The sequence below is a fragment of the Biomphalaria glabrata genome, chromosome 4 (genome assembly GCF_947242115.1).
Source record: "Biomphalaria glabrata chromosome 4, xgBioGlab47.1, whole genome shotgun sequence".
NCBI classification, from domain to species: Eukaryota; Metazoa; Mollusca; class Gastropoda; family Planorbidae; genus Biomphalaria; species Biomphalaria glabrata.
The window spans coordinates 10,314,382-10,326,927 of NC_074714.1; the positions used below are offsets into that span (position 1 = coordinate 10,314,382).

The window sequence follows — 12,546 nt, forward strand, 5'->3', positions numbered from 1 at the left end:
TAATTTGCTTGTGTTTATCTATCAGCAGCTTCCCCAACTCAAAAATATGTATATATAAAGAATTACATCACTTGGTTTGTTCAGCAAATATTAGATGCCATAATTAAACTTCATTAGAAAAAAAAAAGCTAATTGTATGCAAATCTAATAGCCTACTAATACATATAATTAAAAGCTGTAAAAATAAAGTTTGGCTAAAATATTTTTAGAGTCACGTTTTCTTTAACAATAAGACAAAGAAGGTGACTCCGTGGCCTAATTAACAGTCTATTTAGAAAAGGGATACATAGATCTACTTATATTTAATTACGATTTTGTTATAAAATCTCTATATTGGCAGCCTCTGTTGACACTCGTTATTTTCTATGAATCATTAAATCACTCATAGCTGATTCTGTTTTTCTGTCAACCTTATCTTATAAATTACATGGGTTTATCAGTGGCAAATCTTTATTTTTTCTGTCTGATTCAGGCAACTCATTCATGCTCTAATAGTCTAATAGCACTGGGGAAGCAGGGGTTCCACAACAAATCGTCCACGACTATTCGTTCACTCGATAATTCGTTCACCCGACAGATCGCTTAACGGCAAATGGCTCACAGACATGCAGTTATTGTTCACGACAAATCGTTCACACGATTTCGACCAATCGTTCACTGAAAAATTGATCACAGACAAATCGTTCACTGGATTAGATCACTGCACAGTAACAAAATCTAAGACAATATATATTGGCATCATGGGCGTAGCCTGGGGAGGGGGGGTTTGTGGTTCACCCCCCCCCCCCCCCCGAAATGAAATCCGGGGGGGAGGGGGGAGTCCGAATTTAGTGACTGATTTTTTGCTTTGATTTTGTTTATTTTAGGTGAGATTTTAATACTAAACCATCACTTGCCCCAGCACAACCAAAGGGGTTTTGAGTTTAAAACCCCCCTACCAGGGGGGGGGGGGGGCTCGAGTTTAAAACCCCCTACCAGGAGGGTTCGAGTTTAAAAACCCCTACCAAGGGGGTTCGAGTTTAAAAACCCCTACCAGGGGGGTTCGAGTTAAAAACCCCCACCAGAGGGGTTCGAGTTTAAAAACCCCTACTAGGGTTTTTGAGTTTAAACCCCCCTACCAGGGGTTTTGAGTTTTAAACCCCCTACCTGGGGTTTTTGCAGTTAACTCCCCCTCTTCTATAGAACAAAACAAACAAAAAATGCAAACGAAAATCCCCTAATTCCAAGAGCACAGTTAAGGAAGATTTTAAAACCCCGTCTAAAATTTACGATAAACCCCCTCTTTAATATAAAAAAAAGGTAATTACGCACTAAAAATGTTATGAGCGTAGCTAAATGGATTTTGGCTCAGTTTTGAGTTTAAAACCCCACTTCAGCGGGGTTTGAAGGTAAAAAATACCTCTTTAATAATAAAAGCAAAGCAAATTATACACTAAAATTGTTATGAGTGTAGTCTAAGGGGTTTTGAGTTTAAACTCCCCTCCAGTGGAGTTTGAAGCGAAGTACCTCTTCAATATAAATAAAAGAAAATTACTCACTCTAAAATCTGTGAGCGTAGTCAAAGGGGTTTTGAGTTTAAACCCCCCGCCAAGGGGGTTTGAGGATAAAAAAATACATCTTCAGTGTAAGAAAAAAAGCAAATTACGCACTCAAAATAGGGCCTACTTCTTCAATATAAAAAAAAAGCAAATTACACACTAAAATTATTTGAGCGTAGCCAAGCCAATCGGGGGTTTTGAGTTTAAACCCTTCTTCTACAGATGGCTTTTTTTTTTAAGTTTAAAACCCCTCCAGATGGTTATCTAAGATCCCCCTACAGAGCATTTTGATGTGGAAAACCCCCAACAGAAGATGTTGACGATAAAACTTCTCTTTTCAATATAAAATCTAAAGCAAACTACAGTCACTTAATTCCAAGAGCGTATTCAAGAAAGGTTACACATTTTTACCAGTGGCAGCCTAGGGCTCCATTAATAAACTGCAGTGAATATAGTCATCTACCGAAATCAAAAAACACTAAATGTAGCTCAACAAAGATGGCTAAGACAGATTTTAGGAGTCAGTTATAGAGATCGGGTCTAAATCAAGGAAATCCTATGTTGGTTTTCAATATCAGAAATAGTGCTTGGCGGCGGGGCTTTGGCCCGCGCTGGGAGAGCTCCTAGCGCTCCCCCAGACCCCTTTGCTAGTTATGTGGGAGAATCTACAATTTTTCCACTAACTCATGGAAGAACCTATTCTAGGGCACAATAAACGTCTTCCGAAAGAATGAAGGGTCAGAATGTAATAAAGATTATGTACACACACACACACATAAATACATATAATTTTTTTTCGCGGGGGGGGGGGAGGAAAAAGTCCCCCCCAACCCCCCCCCCCTGGAAAAAAATCCTGGCTACGCCCATGATTGGCATATATGGATTTTTTTCGTCGGGGAGAGGTGTAGGGTCGATTTTATCCCCCCCCCCCCCCCCCATGTATGCGTGTACCCGTGTCTATAAATGACCCTTCATATATTTCGGACGGTTTTGTTTTTTTGTACCGTGGAATATGCTCTTAGTTAGTGGAAAGACTATATTGCATAGGCCTATTCTGAGGTAGGCCCTATCTCTATACGGTGCATGTATTATCCTGCTACTTTTCTATTTAAAAAAAAAAATTGTTAAGTCAAAAAACAAATCTGCTTTTGACTGCGCTTTAATAATGGAGCCCAGCGAGTGGTAGAAAATGATAAATATAGTTTTGCTTTATTTGTTTATTGGAGTGGAGGGGAACCTTTAAATCCCCCTTTGGCCGCGGCTACGCTCACGAAATTGATAGTAATTGTATATATCTTTTATAATGCTTTTTCTTATTTTGGAAAAGGAGATAGGGGGTTATAACTGTAAAACCCCTCGAGGAATTCGGCGATTGTAGTTTGCTTTATATATTTTTTTTAATAAACAAAATTAAAACCCCGACCCCCTTCCCCGTCCATTATCTAGAGTCTATAGGTCCAAAATTTACCCTAGAACACAAATAAAGTACGAATTCTTGTGAAAAGATTACACGGAAGAAAAAAAACAAGTATCACCCACAGACCTATTTATATTATAATATAATAAAATATTCCTTTGGCATTTTACGTCCCTTTGCAACTTCTTGTGTGACTAAAGAGGCCAATCCTTGATGCACAGCTGTGTAATCACCAGGAGCCGTATTTTCACCCTCTTTCTATTACTGTTGTAGGCCTATATGGCATCTGCAATCCTGGACCCTTAAATTCTTTTATGCTCGCTCTTCATTTGGATCTAGGAAAGGCCCATCAGCGAAATGGCATATAAAGCGAACACCTCCCCGTAATTTTTATCCATTCTTATTTATTTCAAAAGTAACTGCAGAACTAATAAAATGGTATTACAAAGACTCCATTTTTCTACATTTCCCACATATTCACTTTCGTTTTCCCTCATAAAATAAAGCATAGCTGAAGGTCAAAGTTGACATGTATGGAAATTTCATTCTCAAAACGTTTCCGGATAAACGAGAATAGGTCCGAACTTAAGGCGATTTTAAAGCACCAATGGACATTGGCCGAAAAAGATTTGCATATTGTACTTGTAAATAGGTGAGGAAATAGTTAACTATAATAGCTAAGGCTATTTATTTCGTTGAAAAAAATATATTATGGGGTGTTCGCGTAAAATGACCTTTTTAACTGAAAACCTATTCAGCGAAAGCCCCTATAATAAGCTTTAAAAGCCATTTAATTATAACTTAATGACTGATTTAATCTGTTTTTCTTTTTGTCTTATCTATTGTTATTGTTTGTTAACTGAAATATTAAAATAATAGGCCTATTTTTAACCTTAACCCAATGTCTTCGATTTCGAAGATTAAGGATGAGTGGCAGTACATGTTTCACATGACTACGCCCAGTTGCGACCAGCATATTTTCCCGCATTTTCTTTCCGTCTAAAATGTTTGACTCGCAGCTCTCCAACAGTCTCTCAGATGTCATATGCTGGCAGTTACTTTCCTCTGTGGCAGTGAGGGTGAAATGACGCTTCAATTGATCTTAACAGCGCTTAGGCCTATACAGCTTATACGGGGGTGGGGGTGACCTCTGTTTTGCCGTCCTCCTTTTTTTAACTGGCTGGTTAACCTCTTGTTACTAATTAATGATATTAATATGTGTATAAATGTTTAAAAGATCAGAATTCATTTTCACAGGGTTCCCCCACCATTCTGAGATTAGGATTTCAGGAGATTTCCAAGAGTTTTCCAGGAGAAAATATTCGATCTCTGGAGCGGAAAAAATGCGAACTATATATTTAGTAATAAATATAAGAATTATCATATAATATACATGTATAAAGTTACAAGATCTCTCCTGAGCCTTTCGTCTCCATGCCCGAAACCCAAGCTGTTGTAGATCTGCCTCCCATATATCATCAATTCATCGCATTCGGGATCTGCCTTTGGGTCAATCAGCGCGCGTGTGTGTATATGTGTGTGTGTGTGGGGGTGGGGTGGGGTGGAGATCGAGTTGTTGGTGATTAAGTGCACTGAACATGTGTTCTTAAAAAAAATAGTCGCAGTAACGAGAGTTTATGAAATGGAGAGTAAAACGACGTGGACTAGCCTATAGGGAGGAGGCGAGATAGAATTTTGTAGTTCTTTCTTTTAAAAATATTTGATCGCAAGTTTCGTAGGCTATATATAGACATCAGTTCCAAGCAGAGAAAGGAGATGTGGAGCACGAGAAAAGGGAAAACAAATTTAGGCCTAATGCAACAAGGAGGACAATAGTTATAATGCTTCATGGAAGAAGTTAAATGATAGAATTAATTGAAGCATAATTTCCTATATTTTAACATGCTATTTCGCTATTTTTTACGGCCTTTCGCTCATTATGACTCCCGCGAAAATTGCGTTCGCTGATTAGGTCCGACCCCTACCGTAAGTTGACTTGAATAATAAATTTAATAGCTGATTTGGAACAAAGAGTCAAATTTAGTTTTATCGCCCAATAGCTGAGGATTCCGCAGATGTTTTCATTTTTTAAATAAGTTTAGCCATTGCGGAGTTATAAATTCTAAACTAAAAACTGGCACAAAAGCGTTCGCCATTGGTCCTTTCCCATATATATCCAGTGCCACTTTTTTTCCCAAATCCTAATGTCGATTTTGAAGACCTTCAAGTCGCGTTTAATTGCATTCATCCGTATACCGTAAAAGTGGATTACCAACTGCTCTTCTGCCTTATTGTTAGATCGCCATACAGAATGTCTTGTGGAATAATATACAAGTTGTAATATATATAGGTCTGTGGTGTCACCATATGATTGAATCATGATTGAATCACTCATGTTCGTTCTATATTTTAGTCTCTATATCTAATATCTAAGGGGAATAATCTCTTCATGCATCTAGATCTATACAGTATAGATCTATATAATACCGTAGTACTAGATAGTCTATAATCTACGTGTCTATAGTCTAGGGTTATGGTTGGGTCTTCAAAACAGTGACATAGCTAGATGTAGTCTAGATCTATATCTAGAGAGTGTAGATCTAGACGTAAATTTTTATCTATAGAATCTATGTTCATCAACAATGGTTTAGGCTAGTTAAGCAGAAGGCAAAGAAGGAATCTATTCTGAATCTGGAGACGAAAATGGTTTCTCATAACGAGAAACTCGTATTTTTGTGTTCCTTAATCAACATTTTTAGCTCAATTGTTATAGTTTTGTTGAATAAGTGGATATACACAAAATATAATTTTCCGAACATAACTCTCACTTGTATACATTTCGTAGTGACTTCACTGGGCCTTTTGATTTGCAGACATGCTAATATATTCCAGCCTAAAAGTCTTCCCTTTCTTTCTATGATCCCCATAGCAATTTCATTTTGTGGATTTGTTGTATTCACAAATTTATCATTAGAATCAAACACTGTTGGAACGTACCAAATCATCAAGACCATGACAACACCCTGCATTATATTTATTCAAACATATTATTATGGCAGGCATTTTTCAACAAAAGTAAAACTTACATTGGTATGGTAACTAAAGTATATCCCTCTCTAGTAATTTAAATAATTTAAAACTCATCTTTTTTTTTTAAAGATTGATTGAACATTAAATTGGCTTTAAAATTATAATTTTGTTATATTGTTAACCTTTGAGAGTTACTTATATTACGTTCATACACTATATATATGTCATTATTATCAATATAATCTTGATGTGTGTAAAAAATTAGGTAGATCTACTTAAAGACAAAGGCATTTACTAAACACACACAAAAATTAACAAGTTTTTATAGAAATGTTATAGAATCTAGTTGTACTTCTTAACAATCTAGAAACCTTTTTTTTATATTTATTATAAATGACATCAGCTGAAATCTTTGCTGGCTTATTAGGTCTTCAGCAGTGTCATTTAGCTAGCTGAAAAGATTGTCTGGACAGGCCAAAATGATTTATAGTTAGGACATTGTTGTTATAGTTATTATGGACCTTGTTCTTCCATACCAACTCATCTACCATGGATAAAGTCTGTTTAAGGTTGGAATGGCTGATTATCCCCCTTAAATCAGTTTGACCACTGAGAAGGGTTTCTCTCAGGGGAAATGCAATTCTTGCTTGTTTAGCTCAGGACACATTCCCTTTTGGATCTAAGTGGCTGAAGGTTGTGTTTCACAAGGAATTCCTTCATATTACTATTATGTAAAGAATGTGACTCGAAGCATTTCACCCCAGTTCTGTCTGAAGGCTTCTTGTTGGATTAGCTCAGGATACATTCCCTCTTGGATCTAAATGACTGAAGGTTGTGTTTGACATTTAAAAAACTATGCTAAAGATAGGAATTTTTTTTAATATAAGGGCATTAATGAGAAACAGTTGGCTATCTAATATAATGTAATAGCAAAGTAGGTAGGAAGAAAATATTACAAAGTGTGGAAATAGTGTTTATATTTATACAAGTCTTCTAGCATTTATATTAGTTTATACCACTGAACACAACAATATATTTTGACACAACTGTTTTCATCTTTTTTTTTTTTAAAGATACCTATCACCATTGGAGTTGTGTTGAACTCTGTTTATGATGTGAAGTTTAATATTGTAGGCATTATATTTGCTGCTGTTGGAGTCCTCATCACTTCCTTATACCAAGTAGTAAGTTAATTAATCAATTAATTGATACCAGTAGTGAATAGATTTGAAATTATGAGTTTTTTAATCCATAGATTAAAAGCCCAGCTTGCAGCTATGCATATATATTATATGTATCAAGGTTTGGCACACAAGAAGTTGCAAGGGGAAAATATCATCTATAGAGAGACATAAAATGCCACAAGAATTAGTTGTTGGGTTTTTTTTTTAATAAATACTTCAAATATTTAAAATGAAATAAAAATTGAATTGATTGTTAAGATTTGTTCTTTTCGCAGTTAGTTGGAGAAAAACAGCATGAATTACAAGTGAATTCCATGCAGCTGTTGTATTATCAAGCTCCTCTGTCTGCATTCCTTTTGTTGTTTGTGATTCCATTTTTTGAACCTCTGGATGCTTTTCATGGAGTTTTTTTCAATTGGCCTTTTGAGGCCTTAGTAAGTAGTCTAGTCCCTAGTAATTGACCAAATAATTTCACTTAGTATTTATCAGTGCTTTTTTTTTGTAAAAAAAAAATAGGTGCCAGAACTCAGTGATGGATTGCCTAACTTTTAACTACTAATAAATTAATAATAAATGTTAAAATACAAGAAATGTAATAATTTTTTCCCCACATTGAAAAAGGTGCTTGTACGTCGTACCGGTGTGTTCCGTCACAAAAAAAAAGTACTGGTATTTCTTATCTCCAATACACATTTGTGCCTAAACAATTTTTAAAATGATATAAAGAAAAAATAAATAAATACTTGAATATATGTAGTTAAGCTACTAGAGGGAAACCACTACAGCATGTGATCTAATTATATTTCTATTATTTTCAGGTTGCTGTATTTATGTCAGCCTGTGTTGCCTTTGTTGTTAATTTATCCATTTTCTGGATTATTGGCAACACATCACCGGTTACGTATCCTTTAACAATATTGAAGGGAAATGTTGAATTTTGGTCTTATTTTTTACTAGTTATAAAGGTATTATACATTGATTCCTTAACTTTGGTGTAGCTATAATATGATTGGCCACCTCAAGTTTTGTTTGACTTTACTAGGAGGCTTTATCTTGTTTCATGATCCCATTCAAATCTTACAGTTGTTGGGTATACTCACAACTGTGGCTGGTAAGTTCTTTTTATTTAACTAATCAAATTAACGTATAATGTATTTATAAATCAGTCTAAACAACATTCTAAGCATTTCCAACTTTTAATTTTTTTGTATAATTATAAGTGTCTTGATTCATTTTTAAAAAAAGGAGCGAACTAAACACAATTTCATTTAGAAATGAACATCCAGCTTGTCCCATATGTAATGCTCTGGTACCGCTTTTTAGCAATGCCAAGGTGGTGCTAATAGTTGTATCGATTTTTCAGAAAAGAAAGTCATTCTATGCTCATTTTTTTTTTTCAGTACAAAAAAAAGGCCTGAATATTTATCAAGAACACACAAAAAAGTTAAATTTATAAAAAAAAAATAAGACAAAGCAAGACAAAGTTTTAATTAATAGATAACACAAATTGTAACAGAGCTCCCCTTCCCATAAATTTCAAGTCCCATGGCTAGGTAGTACTCTCATATCATGCCAGCTTGTTGGTGTCACATTACAGCTTTGGTCAAGTCCCAATCAATGCTGGTCTGACCTACATCCCTTTATCTTTTATATGAATAGTTAATAATAGAAATCGTTAGCCTTTAAAAGGAAAAAAAAACTAATACAGAGAAAGTTAATTGAGGAAACGAACCTCTTATCACTTATAAATATAAATGATCCATTTTAAAATCTGATGTTATGTGTGATTATTTGTATTACTGAAGCATTTATGTTGTGAAAAAAAGTAATTGCATTTTTTTTTACCATTGTTTCACTTTGGTTTGGTTTGTTACATTTTACAAATTAAAAAATAAAAATATTTGCAAATCATTAGTAATCCATGAAATATAGGCACCCCATAAAAAGATGAACAATAGAAAAAACAACTTTCAGAGTATTTAGAGAAAATTTACAGAAACACACACACACACACACACACAAGAACAAAATAATAAGCTACATTTTTATGAACAATATTAAAACCCATACAACATAAACAATTTGGACAAAAAATGGGGATATAATTATATAACAAACTGTAATGAAAAATCTTAAGGGGGGAAACGGTAATTAATATGCACTATAATATCTACAATATTTAGCATCCTGTGCCAAAATGACCGCCACAACTAATTGGGGGTACCAAAATGTCCTGCTTTGCAGCCTGTCACCTTTCTAGAGTTTCTGTTAACAACAACCAATCTCTGTAGTTTTTCCACAACTTTCAGAGTTGAATCAAACCTTTAAGTGCTTAGTTCTCTTTTGATGACTTTCTGGTGACTGCTCCTCATTTATAAATAGCCTTGCTGCATTATGATCTGTGTATTTTATATTCTTTCTAAAACTACTTAATTACAATATAAGGATCTGTTTCAATACTTTGCCTTGAATGGAATATGGTGCTTCTAATCATTCAAGTTTCTAAGGTCACTTTTCTAAACTTGAATTAGAATTAACTTTCCTTTTAGTTTTGTGATATGTCCTCATAAGGGTCATAACAAATGGTTCACAGGCAACTCATCTGGTTCAATCATTATCCATTCTTAATAAATGGTTTACCAGATAATTCATTCATCACAACTGGTTCATGACACTTTGTTGATAAAAAATGGTTTCCATCATAAATAAATTATCAGACAAATCATTCACTGACAAATAGTTCACCAGAAACCTGTTCATTAAGAGGGCAGAATAATTTCTTTTGTACTCAAGTGTTACCAATGTCCATCCCATGAAAACTGTGAATGTTCTGAAGATCCTGTGGAGTCCATTGTAAAATAGATTCCTGTCTTCTCTATCATCATAAGTGGGGGAATGATGTTTTGCTTTCTGTTTTTTTTTCAATCTAAAAATGCATGATTAACACCAGTGAGATTTGTGTGCAAGGTGCACATGATGAAAAATACAGAAAATCTGGTCATTTGTAAATACTGTTTTGCTTGAATCAATCATGTTTTGTTATGCTTATTGATAAAAGATTGTTTTTTCATATCTCATATACTATTTTCTTTTTTTTTTTTTACTTCATACACAGATTTTCCATATTATAATTTCACAATTTTCTTTATTAAAACTTTTTTAAAGGATAAATTTATTTAATATTTTTTTGTTGCATTTCAGTAGCAAGTATTTTCTAGAGTTTCTAGCCCAACAACTTTTCTTTAATTGTGTAGTAAGACAGGCGACATTTCCTTGTCAGATTTTTGTATCTCCATGTTTATTGTCTTTGTAAAAAATCAATTGTGTGTACCACACCACCTGTGCATAGTTTAGTATTGATTTCATCATTGAAGTGAGATTGATTGTGGGATAATTAAACTGAGGGGCTGAAATGTTTTCTCATTTTATATTTTTGATTTCAATATTTTGACAAATCATTCAAATGTTTATTCTAGTTCTATCTAGTGGAAAAATAAACAGATTTACAGCTGCAAAGTGAACATCTGTTTTAAAAATAAAATAAACATGTAGGAAACCTGCTATGTGTATGTTAATTGTATTTTCAATCAAGTTGAGATTGTTAATTAAGTTTTAGCTATTGTCTCTTTTTTTTTTTATACACAAATATTGTTTTCATCATATAATATTGTAGCTGTTAAGTTTAATGTTTATTATATCTTTTGCTGCTTAGTCTTTTTTTTTAGTAAGTTTTATTCTGTATGCAGGAAGTTTACTTACACATTGGTTTTGAAAACATAAGTTTTTAAACAGAAGATTAGAAAATGAAATGGAGTTAATTTAGAAGTGAAAAGTTTTTATTTTTTTCCTATCCAAGAAATTTCAATTGAAAACCTGATTAAACGGGAGGGAGACTAGTTTACATCAGTGTACATAGTGTTTGTTCAATCTTTTCTTGATTTCTACTTGTGGATTCACATTTAGGTGTACTGGTGTATTAATTTTTGTTTGCAGAAGGATTTCTTAAATAGAAAAAAAAAGTTTCTAAATTTTAATCAGTGCATTAAAAATATCTATTACTTATTTTTTTTTTTTTAACTTTGATGTTTTGGTACAGTGTATTTGTGTCTGGGTATGTTATACTTTGATGTTTTGGTACAGTGTATTTGTGTCTGGGTATGTTATACTTTGATGTTTTGGCACAGTGTATTTGTGTCTGGGTATGTTATACTGATAACGTACTGGAATCATTTTACAAGCTTCTTATGATAGTGTTCTTTTTTTTTTAGGTGTCTTAATCTACACTCACATCAAACGTGAAGAAATGAAAAAGAATTCCAGTTTACCCACAGCGAGCGAAAGCCGAACTAAGAGCTAATCCTTATCCATAGTGTGTATATAATTAACTTGTGATAAATATAGATGAACTTGGCATAATTTTATGCTGACACATTGAGGGTTCATGTTTACAAATTTATTTTATCCTGATTTTTTTGTATGCCATAAATCACAAAATATAAATGTACATGCACTGGTTGATTTGTTTTAGATTCCATAATAAATGCATATTAAACATTGCTAGTTAACATTTTTGTGTATTATCTGTATAGTTATTTACATACCACTTTTAACTGAAGAGCTTGGTATAGTTTTATGAAATTCTGTGATTGAGATTGAAAAAGAGTGTTAATAAAAGAAATATTGTACACAATTACTTACTTGAAACAGGCAATGATTGCAACATATATTCTTTACTTTTAAAATTTAGCTGTGCATTGTTTTGTTACCATTGTTTAAAGATGTACCAGTATTTAAATGTATGGGCTTCATTTCTTTCACATGGTATTTTAACTTTTGTTAACTAGACTACTGTTTCATTTAAATGCAACAATGACAATTTTTTGTAATGAAATTTCTAAAATTAATATATAAAGTTGTTATGCCTAATCCACTATTAATGTAGATGATACTACACCTCAACATATATTTTAACTTTTTTCATCATTCATATGCATACATTCATAACAAAATATTTGTGAAATTAGCACACCGGTCTCAATCATTTTTATAACATTCTCTTTATGCTTTTGTATTATAGGTCTGTGTTGTTTTAGCAGACTAGGAGAAAATTATGCTAGAAAATTAAATAAAAAGTTTCAAATTGTGTTTGTGTTAGTTTATTTCGGAAATGAATTTTATTTAAATATATTGTTATTGGATTGTCTTACAAACAGTACATTACTAATTGTATTCTGACTAAAGGTGTTAGGATTGTACCTGTTTGATCAGAGGGGAGGTTCACTGTAAAGGAGACAAGAGATTTGTTTCATAAAGGTTCAGTATACCTGATACTCAAAAAAATAATTTTTGGTTAGATTACAAATTATGCAGGTCTATA

General features: G+C 33.3%; 1 protein-coding gene across 1 annotated transcript; it reads left to right on the top strand.

Moving 5' to 3' along the window:
* Window positions 1–5,431: 5,431 nt before the first annotated feature.
* LOC106056547 (solute carrier family 35 member E3-like) lies at window positions 5,432–12,156 on the top strand. The gene is made up of 6 exons (XM_013213335.2): window positions 5,432–6,045; window positions 7,059–7,169; window positions 7,445–7,603; window positions 7,988–8,070; window positions 8,168–8,280; window positions 11,438–12,156. Exons 1-6 carry the CDS (start codon window positions 5,659–5,661, stop codon window positions 11,524–11,526), a joined length of 942 nt encoding a protein of 313 aa, XP_013068789.1. The 5' UTR covers window positions 5,432–5,658; the 3' UTR covers window positions 11,527–12,156.
* Window positions 12,157–12,546: the final 390 nt, after the last annotated feature.